Here is a 22,112-nt window from a genome sequence, read left to right as displayed (position 1 = left end):
TATATATATTTATATATAAAAAATATAAAAAAACTTGCACAACTCATCTGCATTACATTTGTCTGCCAAATTTATATATATATAAAAATATATATATAAATATACAACTCATCTGCAATTTATATTTATATATTTATATATATATATATAAAAAACTTGCACAACTCATCTGCATCATTCTATATAAAATTTATATAATCATATGCATATATCTGTATATATAAATTTATATATATATATATATTTATATATAAATATATATATATATATTATATATATATATAAATATATATATAAAAAAACTTGCACAACTCATCTGCATCACGTCTGTCTGCCAAATTTATATATATATTTATATTTATATATATATATATAATCCAAAATGCCGTTTGGGTTTAGATTTTGCACAGTTGGTGGCTTAAAAGTGTTTGATGGTGGAGCCTCTGAGATACAATGTGAGGGAATGGAAAGCCTGCAATGTATAATTAAATGTGACACTCAGATGAAAACAGAGCATTTTTACAAGAGGACTTGTTTGGGGAGAAACAGGAGATTGTGCAACAGACAGTGTTGTTTGTTTATTGGATGTCTGCAAAGTATTTAAACACATCTCAAACAAGCTACATGGAAAAAGCAGAATCATTACTACATGAGACATCATGTGAGTTTATGTACAACGACTAAACAGTGACATGAAAATACAATTCCTCAAAAAATAATGTTTTTAACAAACAAAAGCGTTGACAACAACAGCCGATCAGCTGATTCCTGAAGAGTTCATTCACAACATTCTGTAAAAGGTGGATTCAACCTGTGTGGATTTTGTATATTTCTCTCCTACAGCGTCATGTTCAAGTTTTGTTTGACATTTTACAGAAAATTCACAATGACTGATATTTAAATTTCAACACTGAATCAGCAGAAAAAAATTGACACAATGTCAAAGTGAAAACAAATGGATGTAATCATTTCTAATTTAATATAAAACAAAATAACTGACTGCCTCTAACTTTTAAACCCTCTTTACTTTAACACAACAGCATCATGTCTGGTCCCGTTATTATTAGAAATCAAATAATATTTTTAGCATGAAGTAGGAAAATGGTTCTTGCACGTGAAGATTTCAAAAGATGCTCAACATGCATACGCAAAACGGACGGAGCTGCAGGGTTTCACAGCTGAAGATGGAAGAAACTTTGCGTACCAGTTGTTGTAGTCGATCTCGTCTATGCGTCTCAGTCTCAGATAAAGAGGACTCTGGGTTCTAAACCAAGACCGTAACTGTGACGATATCACCAAACTTCCCCGTGCATCATCCAGTTTATCGGTTCAACATCATTACTGGGATTGCTCGTAGAAAACACACACAAAATTCTCCTCCAGGTGCAGTATAGGACTTGCACTGGTTTGGTCTTGACCTGGTCTCAACCTCTCCAAGTCTGGGTCTCGACACACTCTGGTCCTGGTCTCAGTTCAGTTGGTCTCGACTACCACACCGCTGCAAACATTGGAAACTTTAAAAAGGTCAGCGCTGCACACTCAACTCTGATACAATCACTTCATTTATCAATCTGTAAATCAACATTTTGCCTTTAGAAAAAAAGGGCCAGATTCATGAATCAGTAGAGTAGGTGTGTTTCTCTTTGGTTGTGCAGGGAACGATTCCAACAACAACTGTTGCCGTGGTGATTCACCAGGTGCAGCTTTATTGCAGAGAAGCAAACTGCTCGTATAACACCCGAGCTAGTGTTTTCCAAAATGCATGGAAGCAAAACCAGGCCGCGTTACTAGAAACATACCTGTGGGGATTCTTCTCTGTTGCAGACTGAGTTAAATGATAGCAACTAAATACAAGTAAATCCGGGTGGACGACCTGCAGCAGGCAGCAAGGCACGAACCTCAGACACACAGCGAAGGTTACACATCAAGTGCTTAAAACAACACAGAGAGCTGCAGGGATGATGGGTTTTTTCTAGACCAAACACTAAGTTAGCGTCCCACTGATTCCCTCAATAAAAAGCAGACAAGATTTTTCTATTAGATTTTCGATTATTGCAGAAAATAAACTCCACTTTTATGATTTTTGACGTGTGAATGCAATCGGCAGAAGTAAAAAGGCTAGCACTATGTAGCATAGCAACCGCCTTTTTTAAGAACACGTTAAAGCTTCAAAATTCACCAGATGGATGTTTACTGATTTATTTCATATCGTAGAACAAAATGTAAAAATAAAATGTCTCCAGCTTGTATTGACCAAAGACCTTAATACAGGACATCTCACCCAAACACATTGACTTCAAGAAGAGGGAACAGGAAGGGGAAAAAAAATGCTGACTCATTTCCAGGTTTTGGGACTCTATTTAGTTTGAGAGTGGGCGAGTCAAAGACTTGACCTCAATCCATCTGAGAACTTCAAGACGTCAGCTCACTGACAGCCTCTGTTCTACCAGACGAACCACAGATTTATCCACAAAAACCTTCCTACTGCTGCGTCTACTTCTATACTCGATGAGTTTCAAACTGCTGCTTTGTTTTCACTTTGACATTAAATCATCATTCTCTGTTGATGAGTCTACAAACTGTGATTCTATTTTGTAAAACAATAACCCTGAAGAAAAGTTAAAGGGGGTAATGTGTGAGTACTTTGTATCCTGGTAGAGAACAACAGTCGAGCATGTCCATAGCTGTTTTTTTCTTTTTTTACTTCCCAGAATCCTCCGGGTGTTTTCAGTCCTAAACTCCCCCCCCCAGTTCTCAGAATGTGTTCTTGATCTTGCTGGCTACCCCTGCTAATATCTCTCCTGTCTTCTTCTGCCAGTTCAGGACGTGTTTGGACTCGGCGCACCACAGCTCTCCGTGTCGGGGTTCAGCGTTCTCGCAGCGCTTTCGCACCTCTTCCTGCTGCTCCTGATGGGACGCAAAAACAGAGTGAGGTTAGAATCCCGCAACGCCATGCATAAACAAGTTAGAAAACGCAAACTTATTTTTAGGAGTGACCTCTAACTTTATAAATGAGTTCAAAGGAACCCCTTGTATTTATGAGCACATCTTCACTCCCACATGCAGATTGTCTGAAAGCGTAGTGATGTTTAGGATTCGCTCTGGCTGTAAACTTCTGCTGCTATTTTAAACTATTCTCACAACACTGGTTTTTACAGGCATCAATATATTAGTAAATTTGCACCAGGCTCCTTTTCAGCTTTCCACAAATACTTAAAAAAAAGGCCGGACAGAAGATCTGATTTTTGAGGATTATGTTTGTATGTACTCCTCCGCATAAATACTTTGTTTTTATTGAGGATTATGTTTGTGTGTACTGTAATAAAAACAATGTATTTATGCGGAGGAGTACATACAAACATAATCCTCAAATGCAACATTTTTTGTGCCAAATTATAGAATTGGAACAATATCTGTCCAGTGCAGTCACAGCTCCGAATACTGAGATATAGCAAAGCTACATTAACTGAACTTGCATCTGACTGCAGAATGCATTCATCTTTTCTCAGTCAAAAGTGCACCATGTGAGCTTTGTCATGACTTCCACGTGAAAGACAATCATAGGATCCTTACCTCTGTGCCGTGCTGCTGCTCAAACTTGTAGAAGAGAGCCCAGGCGTCTCCCAGGTCCGGCTCAATCTTCACTGTCCTGAGGAACCACTCTCTGGCTTTGGTGATCTTACGCTCACTCCAGAACAACCTATCGTGTTGTGGACAAGGTAGCATTTAGAAAAACCAGAATGTAATCTGCATTAAGAGCAGAGTTTATTACAGAGAAAGAGAGTGTAAAACGGTTAAAAAGATGCTGTCGTACTTTGCTACAGCGAGCAGGACGTGGGGGTCGTGTTCACACTTCTTCAAAGCGTCCACACTCTTGGTCTTCCTCTGGGGCCTGGCCTCCAGAAACACTGCCTCAGCCCACAGGATACCTTTGAAGAAGGAAAAAGGGAGATTATGGACAAATGCATAAGGTCATTGTTTAAAAAAATAATCTCTTTTGTGTATTAAAAGTAGAATCTGCAACCTGCACAAAACAAACATTCACATCTATACACAGAATCCTGTTCTAGGGATTGTTTTGATCGAGCACAATTTTGATTTCTCTCTGCAGATGAGTGCGGCAGGGAAATAAATGGCAGTCTGGTTTGTCTAGGACAAGCATTTTCACATCAGTTGGTATAATAAAAGAAAGTATATTGATGCAATAAAGAGACAAGCATTAGCTTGGCTTTGGCTATAAAAAAAATACAGTGGAGAATTCAGAGAAAAACAAGTTTAAAATTGAAATACAGACCTCATAACTTCAAATAGGATGACTTTTAAAGGCTGATTTATTAGAAAACTCATTGCACTATTAGGCCATTAGAAAACCTATTACCATAACAGTAAAACAGGCTGCTTCCCTGGGTATCTGAAAGAAAGGGTTTAGGCTATATTCTCACCTGAGTTGGGGCACTCCTGCAGGGCTTTGGCCATCAGTGTGTTGGCGATGTTCTTCAGTCCGGCACGGAACTCCAGCCTCACCGACTCCAACCTGGTTAATGGATCATTTTAGAAGCATCAGACACGTGTGGCATTTTCATTTTTATAATTTTGAGGGGGTCATTTTTTTTACTTTGGTTTTCTGAAGTAAAAGGCATGGAGCACATTCATTACATTACATTACAGTCATGTAGCAGACGCTTTTATCCAAAGCGACTTACAGGAAGTGTATTCAACATAGGTATTCAAGAGAACTACTAGTCACCAGAAGTCATAAGTGCATCTCCTTTCTTAAACAAGCATCTTAAAGCATAAGCCAGAGCAAAAGTATAGTGCAGAGGCAAGTTACTACGAAAACAATAATTGCAACAGACTAATCCGAATATAGTAAGTGCTACAAACTACTACGAATAGGATAAGTGCAGTAAACAAATACAAATTCAATAAGTGCAGCGAACTGATACAAATACAGTGAGTGCAGCAACTAATACGAGTGCAATAAGTGCTACGAGGAAGGCTCAGGGTAGTACTTCTTGATTCATGTTTTGTTTATAAAACTGGCCCTTCACTTAGTCCCGCCCCTTGAAGAAAGACTGGCCAATCATAGCGTAGCTTCGGACAGCTCCGCCCTTTAGTCCGACAACTATACAACTCTGCCCGACAAACTCATTCAAAGGTTCCAGATGTTCTTCATGTTCAGGCTGGTCTAGTGGATTTTGAGAGTATTCTGAATGTATTTAATGATTGTAACAGTGAATAAAAAGGAACAATGTTGTTCCTTAATTTCATTATCTTCCGTCTCGATCTTGAGGAGATGTGTTGGTTCACTTTTACTCTGCGATCTGTAGCTTTAGCTTATATCTTCATCTTTTTATCCTGTTTTCACTGCTGAATCAGTTTGACATCCTGGATATATCCTTCAAAACACATATTTCAGACCCTTCTGTCTGCTTCTCTCTGAAAACGCCTTTCAGAGGAAAAGATTAGACTATAGTTCTTCTTGGAGTGCAGTTAGTGACAGCGTGGGCTCGTTGGTAACGTATCTCTGACAGCTTGACGGGCGTATCAGCGGGGGGCGGGGCTTAGCATAGGGTCAATTATCTACACAGATGACACATTGATTTAAAGCTCTTCCTTCCTCTTTGCTTCGTCGTGCGTTTCCTCACCACAGGTCGGGGCTCTGGGCGTTCTTGAGTCGAGCCTTCTCCAGGATGGCTCTGGCTCTGGTCAGCTGTCCCACTCTCTCCTCCAGACGAGACAGCAGCAACCACAGGCCGCTCGAGTGGGGACACTTTTTCAACTACAGCAACAAAACAAGTCATTCACCACTTTTCATTATAACACACGTGATCAAAAATGCACTTTAAAGTCCATTATAAGGCCTAAAACAACCCCTCACCCCTTGGTTGTAGGCCTCTCTGGCCTTGTCCATGTTTTCACACTGCTCCTCTATCTGGCCTCTCATCATCCACAGTTTGGGGAAGTCCTCGTAGTGTTTCAGGGCCTCGGTGCACAGCTCCTGGGCAGCTTCTATGTTCCCCAACACCCACTCCAACTTCACTGACTTCATAAAAACCTGTAAAAGAAAACATGCAAACACACAAAGATTTCAGCAAGGAAATACTTATAGACAGGAAACATGAACTCCTCTTTTTACACTCCCCTGGGCTTGTTGTATTCTGACATTTTCTTAAAAAAAGAATTCAAAATACTTATATTGTTCCCCCGATTATGCAACGCAAATACCGCACCAGCTTCCACATGTAGAAATTTCCAACTTCTAAGGGCATAGCCTGAGCGCTGTTTCATTACCACAAAGCGGTTGTCTTATCTGACAGAACAATCAGCACGGCATCACATTAAAGTGGGCGCTCTTAGTCGCATCTGTCAGCAAATACAACGGCGCTAACTAATGGGAGTGAAACCAGGTCGCCTGAGAGAGTGATCGTTTAAGAGCAGCGCTGACGGCGTCCGTCAACCTGAGAGGCGACGACTGTTATGAGGAGTAGAAACCCGGCAAGCCCGAACCTGAGAGAGACGGCATGTTCATAGAAGATATGTTAAGTATAATAAACTATTAATTTAGTATTAAACACTGGCTTTAAAGCAGGGAATAATAAAAAACCTGATAATCAAGCCACCCTTACAACGTGAGTGACAGCTCTATTTATATTTAACATTGCATAATGGAAAACAAACTGTTTGCACTGGTACAGAAGGTCACAGAAAGGCTGTAAAAGGACAGGGCAGTTTAAATACATAACCAATTTTAGGAGAAAGTGTGTTTATTTCATCACTCTTCTAAGGAAAGTACTTTGTTTTGTTTATATCTCTCTTAAGACTTTATTACAATCCAATAAAAACCAGATGACAAGATTCTGATTGATGAAACACCGATATGTGAAAAAGACCTTAATGGATAGACTAACTTTTAATCCACCAGATGAGTGGATTAATGTTTTTTTAAGTACTGGATCGTCATCAGAGTTTGAAAATAGGGAAATCTTTTGATTTTACCCTTTCTTAATCTCTCTTTTGTTTATTCACACACTGAATAACCAAAACAAAGCTTTACTTCCTCTCATAAGGTGCAGAACGTACGTGCTAGTTGGCCTTTGGCTGTATTCTTTGAGGTGTGTTTCAAGTGCAACTTTATGGCCAAGACACAGGCGACACGAGGTGACGCAACAGTCGGCTTTTGTAACCGCTAGTTCTTTGGTGTCACTTTGGTCTGTCTGGGCCTTAAACCATAGCATTAACTCTTAATGCCAAACCCCAAACTTCACCAGAACAACAACCCTACTCCTAACCTGGACTTTCAAACAGAGTCTTGAGCCGCAAACAGGCCTTTGAAGAAGTAAGGACCATCCAAAAAATCCTAATTTTTCAAAGAAATCCTGATTCTGCTGGTTAAAAAACGTGTTTCGGTCCTCACTATGAGAACAAGCCCTTCCACACACTCACCCTGGCTGTTGGTGCACTGCTGCGGGCCTTGGCTAGCAGTCGACGGGCTCTTTCATACTCGTTATTCTCAGACTCCAGCTTCACAGCGGCCAGCCAGATCTCTTCACTGTTTGGGTTAGCCTAGAGAGGAAAAACAGAATGAAGAGGAGCCGAGATAGAGTGAGAGGGGGCGAGAGGGGAAGAAACAGTTAGAGACAGGTTTGGGTGGATGCTACGTGGACAATCAAAGTTTGGATCACTTCATCGTCATCACCTGGAAGGCCAGAGCGAGGATACTTCTGGCGGCAGGTACGTCCTCAGCCAGCCACTTGGACTTGGCCCCCATCAGCCACAGGACCTCTGCTTTGGGACAGTGAGCCACGGCCCTCTGGAGCAGGGCCTCCAGAGACTCCCTGAGAGAGGGGAGGAGCACAATGTTAACAAATGAAGACATGAATTCAGCTTCTGACTACAGTTTAGAAAGCGAGGTGGTCACCTGGTGCCGTGATTTTTCTCAAAGTAGGCCGCTCTGAGCCAGACACTTTTTTTGCTGGGGAACACCTGCAGAGCGTGAGCGTAGATGGCCCTGGCACACTCCAGAGCTCCATGAGCCACGCACTGAAACACAACACACAAGCATCTCAGTTAACTTCAACCCTGACGGCAAAAAGGCATTTTTTCAGACCGGAGGAACTTTTTGAGAGTCCTAGGAGCTTTGTGTGTCTGCACAGCAAGAACTAGGAACAATTGTAGTTCTTACAATTTTGAGGGACTTTTTAGCAAATGCAGCACCAGCAAGCTGTGAAAAACAACACAAAACACAAAAAATTGAGGAAAATTGACAGTGAAGTCCAGAAGTTAACTCGTTTATGGGAACAAGCCAGCGAGCCAAAGAACGAGTGGCCGCCGCTGCTCAGAGAGGTAACCCAGTAGAACAGAGTTTTTATCCAAATAATTTGTTTTGAAATCCTTTAGAAACAGGAGGTCTTAAAAATCTTTATTTTAGTAAATATTCAAATTGTTAACAGGATATTCAACCTTCATGTCTTTGTTATGCATTTAATATTTGACTTCTTTCTTCACAAGGCTTGTATAAAAACAATAAAGTAGTCCATGAATATGAGATATAAGTTTTTGGAGGTTGGTTTGTTGCTTTTTGCTCGTTACACTCGTCGTCTTCGTGCTTATCCACAGTATATTTTTGTTGTACGCCCTCTAGCATGTCGGAGAACAATACAGAGCATAAACACCTTCGTGCATGCTTGGCGCTCTCGAGTATAAGCAAAGCTTCAGCAGAAGAAACCGATTCCAACTGAAATTGCAACAGTTACTTTTCTGTCTGCTATTTTGCTTGTGTTTATACGATTGTGGCATGTAACAGCATGCAAAGCAATATTTAAAAAAACTAAGTCAGGCTGTAGCGAACAAAATATATATCGTCACTCACACTATCTGAGTCCTCCATCCATGTGTGTTTGCGATCCTCCTCCTCGATGCCGATCCCGATGACGGCCCTTATGACGGCCTGGCACGTAGCCACGCTGCCTGCTTTGTCACACTCCTCTGCATCCTGCAGAAAACAGAAGAAACATTTAGGAGGAAAAAGACTGTGGGTGGAATACTGACAAGGAATGCAAGGCAGTCAGTAGTTCAAGGCGTGAACTACTGACATAGTTCAAGGCGTGAACTACTGACATAGTTCAAGGCATGAACTACTGGCATAGTTCAAGGCATGAACTACTGACCCCAACAGTTTAATGGAGATAAATACAATGATATATACTACCACCGAGACCAGAAACCCGAAGAACATGTCTTTTTCCATGTAGACGACTTACAATTTATAGATAATCAGTGTTCTCTGCACAGGTGACTCATTACATTACATTACAGTCATTTGGCAGACGCTTTTATCCAAAGCGACTTACAGGAAGTGTATTCAACATAGGTATTCAAGAGAACTACTAGTCATCAGAAGTCATAAGTGCATCTCCTTTCTTAAACAAGCATCTAAAAGCATAAACCAGAGCAGAAGTACAGTGCAGAAGCAAATTACTACGAAGACAATAAGTGCAACAGACTAATACGAATACAATAAGTGCTACGACTCAAGGGGATGAGCTCAAGGTCCCATACAGAAAAGAATTCTTTGAAGAACTAACAAATCCTGTCATTTGAAAATTCATCTGTTGTGGTTGTTGCTTGTGTGTATCTTGATAAACATATTACAATAACCACGTACGAGCAGAGAAAGAAAAAAATATTTGGAAAGGGATTGCAGCAAAGGCCTGTGATTACAAAACAATCTTGAACTGTACAAAAACTAAACGTCAGTCACAGCGCTGGCTCGTATTCTGTTGCACCCAGATGAAATAGCTGAGGGAAGCTATTGCAAATATACGCTGACTTGCTATCACAGCTGACAAACACATGACGCACTTTCTACTCCGTCAACACCAAGGTCTTAAGGCACAATCATTCCATTTTCCTCTGCCATAAAAAGCAGCAGACAGTTTTGTAGTACTCAAGACTGGTCTTGGTCTGGAGTCCTTTTTTTAAAACCACTTTCCGAAGGTCTCGGTCTCATCTCGGATATCGATCACATTTTTACCACAAAGAGGACTTTATTTCAAGACCACAACTCAGAGGATATCACTAAACTGCCTGTGCATTGTCTGATTTATATGTTAACACTGTGACTGTGATTGCTTATAGAAAACAAAAGGAACATTCCCACAGAAAAAATCCCCTTTTGATAATTTCATCAAGACATTTCTCACAGTTAACACATATTAAACAGTATATATGACAATAAAAGAGGTGAATGAAGAGGAAAATGTAGATCTTTCAGATCAATTTGAGGAGTGCCTATGATTAGCATGTTCCACATTTTATCTTAAGTGTGTCTTGCAGTGTGGGACTAGTTTGTTCCTGTCTTGACTTGGTCTCAACAGTCTTGGTGTTGTCTTGATACACCTACAGTTTAGTCGGTCTTGACTGCAAGGCTTTCAGCACGAAACCCCACTTTTTCTTTCTCTATGAATCACACCTGTATCCACTGCTCTCTGTTGATCTCCACACCGTTGGCGCGTAGAGAGGTGATGGCTCTGTCGATGATCTTCTCCACCATCTGAGTGTTGAGGTTGGCCTCCTCCAACTTGGCGGCAGTGATCCAGATGTGGCGGTCGGTGGGGATGTTCTCTCGGGCTTTGTTCAGGACACGCCGGGCGTTCTCGTACGTCTCTAACCGGGCCAGCGCCAGCCACAGCTAGAGAGAACGGACAGAAGTAATTAGATGTGGGGCCAATGATGCATTGCAATTTGTGGCATCCTGTTACTCATATACGCAATGCATTCTTTTTATTTATTGAAACAACAGCTGAGCGTACCTCCACACTCGTAGGGCAACACTCCACAGCTCTGCTCAGCATGATCCTGGCGTCCTCCGGCTCCTCCAGCTCCACAGCTGTCTTCCACAGTCGAACGGACTTGGACACGTTCTCCAGGGCTAAATGGATCACATATACACGGCTGTCATTTCACTGGCACTTTTATGGTAGTTACATAAATGTTTTTCTTTTTTTAAAACAATTAATCCCAATAAATAAATCACGAGGAGTGGATTTGTGCGTAAACTTTCCTGACCATGTCACTGCTGTTTCCTTATCACCGTATATTATCTTTAATAGGTAGAACAGACATTTTTCTAAATGTGACTAAATAAATGCATTTAAGCACATTCCTACTTATATCGGAGCTAACAGCTAACGTTAGCGGAGGTTGCATTGACTTGCACTATGATGTGCTCAAGTTCTGCGCAGTCAAAAGTGGAACTGGGGAAAGGTAGATTATAACACTATCATGATGTGTTCAAATGTAGGCTTGTTAATTAAATTTTTTGTTGAGAAACTTTAGCAAAGTTCTGTTTGTTTGATTGTGTTTTTTATGGAACCTGTATAGATGACAATAACAAAGTCAAGGAAAACATTTAGAACTGAGGTTTGCACCGACTTCGGGAGGGTTGAAATTATTTTTACAGATTTACAGTATGTGAAAGGTCAGTGTGTTATTGTACCAAAAGTATATTTACGCCAGCAAATGCATCATATACAGTGGTAAAAAAAAAAAAAAAAAAAGGATATGGAGGCACTTTAGTTTCTCAGTGAACACAAAAGTAATAAAAGCCATCACTAAAATGCATTTCCTGCAACAGTAGTAAAGTTCAACAGCATCTGAGTGGGAGGGCTGAGTGCTGTGTATGTAACAGAGAAAAGTAGAGCAGAGGCTACTGAACATGTAGAGGCGGAGAGAGCTCTTCTACAGAGGAAGCTCCACATCCATCTCTGTCAGTCAGGTATGCTGCTGGGAAATATATATATGTGTGTGTGTGTGTGTGTGTCTACGTGTCGGGGCATTGACACTGTGGTTCAGATCGGGTGATGGAGTGCCTGGCCTTGACGAGGAGCCAGAACCACAGCTGCCAACTGTAACTCTTATTAAATCTTTAATGGAATCAGTAGTGGTGGTTTCATGAGACAATGGACAGATGGTGAATGGTTTTGAGTTTTTGGCCAGCAGGAATAAGTGTCTTCCTTTTGGCAAGGAAATCGTTACGTATTCACTCACGCAGGCTGAGGAGGCAAACAACACTCTCCTCGGGGCAACATAACAGCAACATTATTTAGCAACCTTATTTATTCATTTTCATTTTTATATATACACACATTTTTTTTATATATATATATATATTTTTTTAACATGGAGCCTTACCCTTCCTGAGGACTCGTTTCTTGGCCCTGATGTCCGTCTCCAGCTCTGCGGCTCTGATGTAGATGCGGACGGACTGCGGCAGGTGGCGGACGGCCTGGGCCACCACGGCTTTGGCTGTGTCGCCGGGCTGAAGCCTGGCTGCCTCCAGCCACACGTCCTCACTCTGGTGGACAGAGAGAGAGAGATGCTCACATCAATAGGAGGGAAAGGACCACATTCCACTATACACTAGAGCAGTGGTTCTCAACCTATTTTCAGTGATGTACCCCCTGTGAAATACCTTTTCAGCCAAGTACCCCCTAACCAGCACAAAGCATTTTTGGTTGAAATAAAGATGTAATACTAAGCGCCATCAGTGTCTGATTTATTAAACTGGCAACAATTGCATTGTTGCATTGAATTCAGTTTATGAACTTACACTTATATTTTATTGAATATTTATTAAATAACAATTTTTAAAGGATTTTTGAATGGATGCTAATTTTAAATATATTTTTTTTTTAAATCTCACGTACCCCCTGGAGTGCCTTCACGTACCCCCATTTGAGAACCACTGCACTAGACTGTAGTGGTGTTCGGTTTTTGATTTGGTTTGTTTCGCACATTATGGAGAATAAAAACACGACCATCTCCAATGTGTTTGAACGCCAAAATACATAAATAGATAGATCGGTAGTAATGAATGATATTTCTATATTTCATGTGGCCATAACACTGATTTTATACATGAAATAAAGCAGCCTATTTATTGGGTCAAGTTGGATAATTCCCTCTTCTATGTCTCTGGCAACTCATGAAATAATTAACGCTTCAACAAGCCCAGTATTTGGTTTGTACGTCACTGAATGGTGCCGTTCTTTATCGTCCATTTTACATCCGGACTGGACAGTACGTGATTTAAATCAACATCTTGCAAAGTCAATTGATTGGTATAATTTGCTTCTTCGTCGGAACATGAGTGTATAACATCAACCGATTATCTATGGTCTGGGTGTGCTGATGACACATAGCTATTTGCACATGTGCTTAGGCCTTTAAGCCTAATGTTTATCGTATATAGTACCTAACCCTTTGTTTATATTTTATATCGTAGTCGTTGTAGTCTGGTGTAATATGGTATATTCTAATATATTCTTTATATTGTGTATGTATTGATATATATCTCTAGTGTTGATATGTATATTTACTGTTGCCGTGGATATCCTGCTGCTGCACCACAATAATTTCACAATTTGGGATTATTAAAGTACATCTATCTGTCTGTCAGTCTCTCCACCCACCCACCCATCTATCTATCCTCCTAACTACCTATCTACCTACCTACTTACATACCTTGCTGCCTATCTACCTACTAGATTAACAATAGTTGTGTCCACCATCCTTTACCTTAGGACACATCTCTGTGCCTTTCATGATCAGGTTCCTGGCCACCTGCAGTTTGCCGGTCACCTCCTCCAGCCTGGCGGAGGCAATCCAGGCCGGCGGATGATGAGGATTGGTCTCCCTCACCGACTTCAGCAGCAGACGAGCCTTCTTGATGTCACTGGACGTGCGGAACCAAAGATAAACCATCAGACACACATCTTAATAACACAAATACACATAAGGAACACTTGTGTATCTCTACCTGATGTCTCCTCCATGTGTGGGGATCATGGAGTTCAGATCCGTCAGGTAACCTTTAGGGTCCACCACCGTCTGTCCGCTCACCGAGTCAGACACCTGAAGATCGATAAAACACATCGACAAACATGAGACAATGAATCCTGTGTATCTAAATCGAGAGTATGAATGATAGAACGAGGAGGATGATTGGTTACCTGGCTGAGCCTCATATCCATGAGTGTGTTCCTGGCCTGACCGATTTTCCTCATGTCCAGCTCTCCCGTCCCTGGCGTCATGCTTCCTGGGTAAGGCGTGCTCAGACCTCCCAGCTAGTGGAGAGACGACACAGTGATAACGGAGAGGATCAATATACGCTCTGTGAGAATAATGTTACGGCATGGTGGGAAATAAAGGCTTATGAAACATTGGGCCTGGATAATATGACACTTTTCCCAGCAACGTAAATGATACCTGTGAAAGTTCTTAGTGGGAACAAGACTCTCATATGCTGAATACTGAAGTCATGGTAATAATGTAAAATTTAAGAATGCATGGTGCTTCTGCTCTCAACGATACTGCTCATCGATCCGGTACTTTAAGGGCACTCTTATTGGTTATTTTTCCTTTTTTAAAAGAGAGACTAGAATTACTGCTTCATGATTGTACAACCTCACTAGCCAGTTATGTTGCTGTTGAGATCCATGTCTGTCCAAAATGTAATCACTTCATCCTTTTATCTTCCCAACATTTTAAAAAGATATTTATATTCATTCTTAATCACAGTATTTTTCAAAAACATTGCTATGATATTTTCCATACTGTGCAACCCAACTATGCAGAGAGGTCCACTGAGATTTCATGACTGCATGAAGAAACAGGAGCATTAACGGCACAATTTAAATGATTTCCTTGTTTCCAGTGAGATCTCCTGACTCCTGCTGGTGCACGCTGAACCTACACCATGTGTGTTCTGTGTGGATGTCTACAGTATGCAGATGTGTGTTTGTATGTTTGTATGTATACTGACCCCTTGCAGAGGGTCAACACTGGTATGGTTCTCTCCGGTCTTCAGGTGTTTGGAGAAGAAGCTGTCGGGGACGGGGGTGAGTTTCTCGTAGCGGGGATTTCTCTGGCGTTTATTCCTGGCATCTCCCACCTCAGGGATGCTCAGCCACTCCTCCTCCGACACCTCTGCCAATTTCCTCTGTGAGGAGACAGAAAAGAGAGAATAAAGAGGGACGAAAGAATCAGAATCAGCTTTTTTTTTTATCTCAATGTACTAACACAAAGATAGAAATAAGAGCTAGGAACATGGAAAACAAAACTGGACAGATAAATGTAAAGAGTTGATTTGATATGTTCACAAGTAGTGAAAGATGTGAATCAACTGGGAATGTCAGAAATGTTGAACCTTGTCTTTTATCATATAACAGAGCTCATTTTAAAGTGCTATGAAGGCAAGAGAAGGTGGATCTGTAGGATTCTAAGTAAAAACATCTCACGTGTGTTGGTGTGCAGGTGTCTCCTCACTTTTCTGATTAAATAAAAAGACATGCGGTTTTGTCCCAAAAATGTCAGGCTAAGGAAATTTGTATTTGTGTATTTGGGAAGATGGTTATACGCACGACAGTGACAAAGGGGTATATGTCAGTCAAATGTTAAGAGACAGGTGTAAGAAGAGGACAGCAGAGGACAATATAAAGTGTAGAAAAAGAAAGGCAACTGTTTTTCAAATCATGCAATCATGTACCTTTAGATCTGAAAACTGCTGCTGGATTTTGGGTCGCTCCATACGGTATTTCTCGATTTCTTCCTTTTCTCTCAGCTCCCTGAAAATAAACAGAACAGCGTTTGAAATCACACTCACATGCAGAACCAAGTGCACAAGATTTGGTAAGACTTGGGAAGAATATATATGCTTGGCACAAAGACTCCGATGGGAAAAGACTAATTTAGTAGTGACCTTCTTTCTTTGCGTCTTTCATCCATCCTCTTGTCCAGTGCTGCATATATAGCATCTGCTTCTTCATCGTCTTTCTCATAGGGCCCACTGGAGAACAAGCTACCTGCGTATCCATTGAACTAGAAGAAGAAGAAAAAAAAAAAGCACCGTGATGTGATTAGAATGAAGAAATCATCACAGAGTTATTGTGCTGTCAACTATAAAGTGAGTGGATGGATTAAGTCCTTGCAAACAGTCTCAACAACAAATATTAAAATCAAATTAAAGCGTGACTGTCCAATCATAATCACCTCGTCATAATTTGTGTCGTTCAGATCTTCCTCGTCCTCCTCGTTCTTTTTCATTTGGTCCCCGACCGTCCTCTTCCCCGGAGGTGCATGCCGGTCATCCACTGGATCGTTGGCATCACGAGCCGGACCAATATCAGATCGGGTGGTGAAACCAGTCGCACTAAAGAGGAGCAATTCATTTAAATTTTTAACACAAATAAACCTGGATGGACTTCACTGGGATTTACATTTAAATACATAAGCAGCTGATGAAGGTTGCTTTACACGTTGATCTATGCTTTTGAACACTTTTAAATGTGTAAAAGATTGTGCAATAATAGTTATTCTGTCTGTATATATAATATTTCAGTTATTGTGGATTCTTTACTGTTTTTATTGCTTATTTATAATACTTGTTTTTTTACTATGTCTCTTGTTTGCACTATACCCTATGCTGCTGTAAATCCTGTAAATTTAATAAAGGATTATAATATCTTATCTTAAATAATTTAGTATTTAACAGTAGATCAAGCTGCCTTGTCACTCGTCAGGCACTTAAACAACTTTGCCAGAAAGATACCAGTAACGTTACTTATGTGACAAATGGAGGTTTGCACTTTCAGCTCTATTAGCAGCAAATGCTTGGTCAGAAACAAACAGAAGTTAATAATTAAATTGCCTGCCACCTTTTAATTTAATTTATTTTGACACTAAGAGAAAGAGGATAACAAATCAATGCAACCATTGATAATAATATAAATAATAATAATATTTATATGTATATTTGGCACATTTCATATGGCAATGTTGCTCAAAGTGCTGTATATTTAAAAAAAAAAAAAAAAAAAATACAAGTGGTAGGAAGAAAGCATGCATATTGCTCTTACATTTTAACTAAGATAAAAAAAAAAAGGTTAAAAAAATGAATGAATCAGGAATAAATGTAACATTTAAAATGAAAAAAAAACAGGAATTAATATTAAATTTAAAATGAAAAAATTGAATAAATAAATATTAAATTTTAAATGAAAAAAAAAAATAATAAAAACAGGAATTAATATTAAATTTAAAATGAAAAAAAAACAGGAATAAATATTAAATTTAAAATGAAAAAAAAAGAATAAAACAGGAATAAATATACAATTTTAAATGAAAATAATTGAATAAAACCAGGAATAAATATTAAATTTAAAATGAAAAAAACCCAGGAATAAATATTAAATTTAAAATGAAAAAATATGAATGAAAACAGGAATAAATATTAAATTTAAAATGAAAAAAAACAGGAATAAATATTACACTTAAAATGAAAAAAATGAATAAAAACAGGAATAAATATTAAATCTAAAATGAAAAAAAATGAATAAAAACAGGAATAAATATTAAATTTAAAATTAAAAAAATAGAATAAATATTAACTTAAAATGAAAAAAAAACAGGAATAAATATTACACTTAAAATGAAAAAAAATGAATAAAAACAAAAATAAATATTACATTTAAAATGAAAATAAAGAATAAAAACAGGAATAAATATTACACTTAAAATGAAAAGAAACAGGAATAAATATTAACTTAAAATGAAAAAAAAAGAATAAAAACAGGAATAAATATTACACTTAAAATGAAAATAAATGAATTAAAAACAAGAATAAATATTAAACTTAAAATGAACGAAAATAAATGAATAAATACAAATGAATAAAAGTTTTAGTACCGAGCTAATACCCCTATTCACTTTAACAGTTAGCCTAGCATGCTAGCTAGCCACAGAGCCACAGAGCTAGCTGCTAGCTGCGCATGTTAGCTTACCCTCGTCCCAGCCCGGGTACGTAGCCCAGCGGGGCGGGCATCCCCAGGAACGGCTTCTTCTTCTTCCCCATGAGCGGCGAGGCGAGGGGGATGATCGGGGCCCGCCGCCGACCCCCGCCGCCCCGGGGCCTCCCCGGACGACTTGGAGACAATCTTGGGTCCTTGTTTCACGCCTCCGCTGGCCATCGTTTCGCTTCTCCGACGACGAGGAGGCTGCGCTGCCGGATAAACAACAGTCGGGCTTCCGTCGGCGGCGAACGGCGACGGGTTGTGACAGCGCCCCCGCAGGACAGGCGGGGTACTGCGTAATTCTATTTTCTCAGGATATTTATTTCAATCTAAATTTGTTATGTGAATTGTAAAAATGTGATTATTTCACACATCTCACAATATAATTATTATAATATATATATAATAAGATATTTATCATGTTTGTATTATAATATATCTGTCTGTACATATAATATTTCAGTTATTGTGGATTTTTTTTTTTTTATTGCTTATTTATAATAGTTATATATTTTATCTTGTTTTTGCTTTTACTATGTCTCTTGTTTTTATAATATATTCTATGCTGCTATAATCCTTGTTTTTTATTTCATTTTATTTTATCTTGTTTTTCTTTTACTATGTCTAAAATCTTATCTTATCTTATCTTATCTTAAGGAATTATCTTATCTTATCTTATCTTATCTTATCTTATCTTATCTTATCTTATCTTATCTTATATATTATAATATGATATGATATTTATCATGTTTGTACTACAGGACAGGCGGGGTACTGCTTATTTAGACTTTTCTCAGGATATTAATTTAGTTCTACATTTTTGATGTGAATCTTGACAAATATATGTGCTTATTTCACACGTCTCACAATGTAACTATTATAATATATATTATAATATGATATTTATCTTTTTTTTTTCTCACTATAGGACAGGCAAAAATGTGTTATTTACGTAATTCTATTTTCTCAGGATATTCATTTAAATCTAAATTTGTGAATTTGTGAAAAATGTGATTATTTCACACGTCTCATAATGTAACTAATAAAATATATATTATAATATGATATTTATCTTTTTTTTTATCTTACTACTTAGGACAGGCGGGGTACTGCTTATTTCATTTTCTCAGGATATTTATTCAAATCTAAATTTGTGATGTGAATCTTGACAAATATATGTGCTTATTTCACACGTCTCATAATGTAACTAATATAATATATATTATAATATGATATTTATCTTTTACTATAGGACAGGCAGGGTACTGCTTATTTACATTTTCTCAGGATATTCATTTAAATCTAAATTTGTGATGTGAATTGTAAAAATGTAATTATTTCACACGTCTCACAATGTAACTATTATAATATATATTATAATATGATATTTATCATGTTTGTACTAATATCAGTTTTCCAGGGAAGCCACAGGAGGGCGCCACATCCTGAAAAATAACAGACCTATTAAACTTTTGCTATAAATCACATTAGAAGTAGCCTATAAGCTTCATAGATTAGTATTCCCTAATGAGACTTGATGTATTTGTATCAGGTTCTCCCAAAAAGTTCAACTTAATTATTACAGGGGCATATTTTTGGAATTTCTTTCTTTTATTTTTGGAGTGCTTTATTATATTCTCACAATTCAATCTTCTTAAGGGCACTCATGCAAACTTGAAAGGCGAATACAATAGGCTTGTTAATTAATATATTTTTAGCAGAGCAATCAGTATAATATCCTCTGTGTGCATTTTTTGAGACTATTTAATTCCCTCCCTTGTTATAAATGGACCTGTGACCCCAATCATGGCACATATGACACAGCTGACATTTGTTTGAATAAACAGTCAGGCCCTGAAGGTTGCATGTTGCCCAAATTCAAATGAGCCTTCCCATTCTTCTTAATGTCAGAGCTTTAACAGGGCTCCTGCATTTTAAAGGAATCAGTATTCTACAGTAACAGCAAGTTTTTATTGGACCCAAACTCTGGCACTCAGTAAGAGTAGTTAATAAATTAGTGGTAGAATTCAGGCCATTGTTCTAGAGAGGATATCTAGATTGTAGAGTGGATTCAGCTACACATGAAGTGATTTTAGAGTAATTCTGTAAGACATGTAATAATAATTTCCTTTGCATTATGAGTGGAAAAACATTCATGTTGGAGAGTCTATACTCAAACATGAAACTGCAATAAAGGTAATTACATTCCAACGTGACACTTCTGGGTTTCATCCCTTGAGATGAAGTGAGGCCATTCATCAATTAGTCAGAATCACTCTTTAACTTCACCCATCCGCTGTCAGATTCTCCGCCCAGGCCTTTACAATCTTTCCTCATTTACATTGCCTGGAGGGCAGACATTATTTCTCTCCTGGGAGAAGAACGTGATGATGGAAACGGAGTGTCAATTACATTAGAAGACGTATAGCTCCCACAGACAAAGGACCAATTTAAACATGAAGCCTTGTTTTCAGACCCTTTTACTTTCCTGTGATTATTTTAATTTCATTTGAATTATCTTTACATTCACATCTTGCATGATGTGCATTTTGAATTCACAGTGCTGACCCACGGATGAGTGATCCAGGTCAGTCTCATCCGTGATAAATAAATCATTAGTAATGCTGACCAACGATAACACACGGGGAGAAAATCCTTCAGATTCTGGTCCAAGCACCCATGGAGTCCTCTGTCTAATTTGCACAAGTATGTGGTTCAATCATCACTGCTGTAAAAAATATATGTGTAGTAACCGCACTGTCCACAAATGGCTAAAATAGGAGTTATGATTGGAGCATTATACGCTCTGTGAGAGTAATGTTAAAGCCTGGTGGGAAAAAAAGCTTATGAAACATTGGCCTGGATCGTATGAGAGTTTTCTCAGCAACGTAAACGATACTTGTGAAAATTCTGAGTGGGAACAAGACTCTCATATGCTGCAGAGCCAAATTATACTGTGTACAGTAGAGTATATAATATACCTCTTTTAACATAATCTTATTTTTTTCCTTTTTTTACACCATATTTTATTATATATTTTCATATTTCTATTTTTAAATTATGTCTTTATTATTGCAGTGTGTTTGTTATTTACTGTACACACCAATTAATCACCAGCCAAATTTCTTTGTATGTGTAAAGTTCTTGGCAATAAACAGCTTCTAGTTCTGATTCAGTACTGAATTCATGGTAAAAATAAAAAAATTAAGAACATGGCAAAAAGGCCATGTTGGTTAAGGTTTTAACAGTACTAGTGGTACTACTCCGATACTGCTTATTGATCCAATACTTTAATGGTACTCTTATCGGCTCTTTTAAGAGATAGAACAACTTGTATTTTGGTGGCGAACACACGTAAGAATCTGACTGAGTAACTGTGGTCCTACAAAAATATTGAACCACAATCATTCCCTTTCATGTGCGGCCATAATAGTTTTGTCAAAGCCTCCTGTAAACGCAGCGGTGAGCTGGAAAACAGAAGATACTCTAAAAAAAACTAGTTTACCTGCCTCACAGACAACTTGGAATCATGACACAGAGGACTTAAAGAGGACTGCTGTCAATGAGGACGAGTTGTTTTGAACTGAAATTACATCTTTTAATTATTTTCTTTTTCAACATAAATGAAAGGGATCTTAATTGACATTGGGTTTATGATTGGCAATCTATTTGAAGATTTCTATTATGCTGAAGGCAAAAAAAACATAATTTTCTTGTCTAAGAGTAACCCATTTGTGTGGTTTGTCTTTTTGAGCAAATCTGAAAGACCGTCATTTAATGGCTAAGCCTATTTTTTTATACAAAGACTAATCACTTCATTTGGATAGAAATGCATTTTGGATGAGTGAGAATCAAAAATGGATATCCCTCATTTTGTGTAATAATAACACTAATTTGTGGAGACGATCTGTTAGAAAATAAGTAATTGCTGAATTAAATGACATTTAATTTATGGTCATATTAAATGTATGATGTATACTTCCGTGCAAGTATAGAATAATCTGCATGCCTCTGCATGTTTATGCATTCATGTGTGTGCCAGTTTGCACGGATGCACGACTCCATTTAATCTTTTTATTCAGTGCACATACGGGAACGGAGGCGAGGACCACTGGACTATCTGTCCTATCTGTCGCAGCAGATGTCCATAGTGTGATGATAAATGTAGATGTGCTGTAGTACGTAGGTGGAGCTGCATGCAGCAGAGGCAGTCAGTCAGCAGACAGATATCAAGAAATAAAAAGACAAAATCACACATAA

General features: G+C 38.5%; 1 protein-coding gene across 1 annotated transcript; it reads right to left on the bottom strand.

Annotated features, from left to right (window-relative positions):
• Positions 1-542: 542 nt before the first annotated feature.
• On the bottom strand, positions 543-18,047 carry prpf6 (PRP6 pre-mRNA processing factor 6 homolog (S. cerevisiae)). The gene is made up of 21 exons (XM_054609557.1): positions 17,844-18,047; positions 16,054-16,213; positions 15,764-15,882; positions 15,551-15,629; positions 14,828-15,004; positions 14,016-14,129; positions 13,823-13,917; positions 13,582-13,738; positions 12,196-12,358; positions 10,815-10,933; positions 10,475-10,693; positions 8,873-8,995; positions 7,922-8,043; positions 7,700-7,838; positions 7,447-7,566; positions 5,882-6,058; positions 5,649-5,782; positions 4,443-4,534; positions 3,815-3,929; positions 3,574-3,700; positions 543-2,907 (listed from the first exon to the last, which is right to left on the bottom strand). Exons 1-21 carry the CDS (start codon positions 17,912-17,914, stop codon positions 2,755-2,757), a joined length of 2,775 nt encoding a protein of 924 aa, XP_054465532.1. The 5' UTR covers positions 17,915-18,047; the 3' UTR covers positions 543-2,754.
• Positions 18,048-22,112: the final 4,065 nt, after the last annotated feature.

This window comes from Anoplopoma fimbria, chromosome 12 (assembly GCF_027596085.1).
Source record: "Anoplopoma fimbria isolate UVic2021 breed Golden Eagle Sablefish chromosome 12, Afim_UVic_2022, whole genome shotgun sequence".
In the NCBI taxonomy this organism is placed as follows: Eukaryota; Metazoa; Chordata; class Actinopteri; order Perciformes; family Anoplopomatidae; genus Anoplopoma; species Anoplopoma fimbria.
The sequence above is the reverse complement of the archived record's forward strand: the minus strand, read 5'-3'. Positions and strand labels throughout refer to the sequence as shown.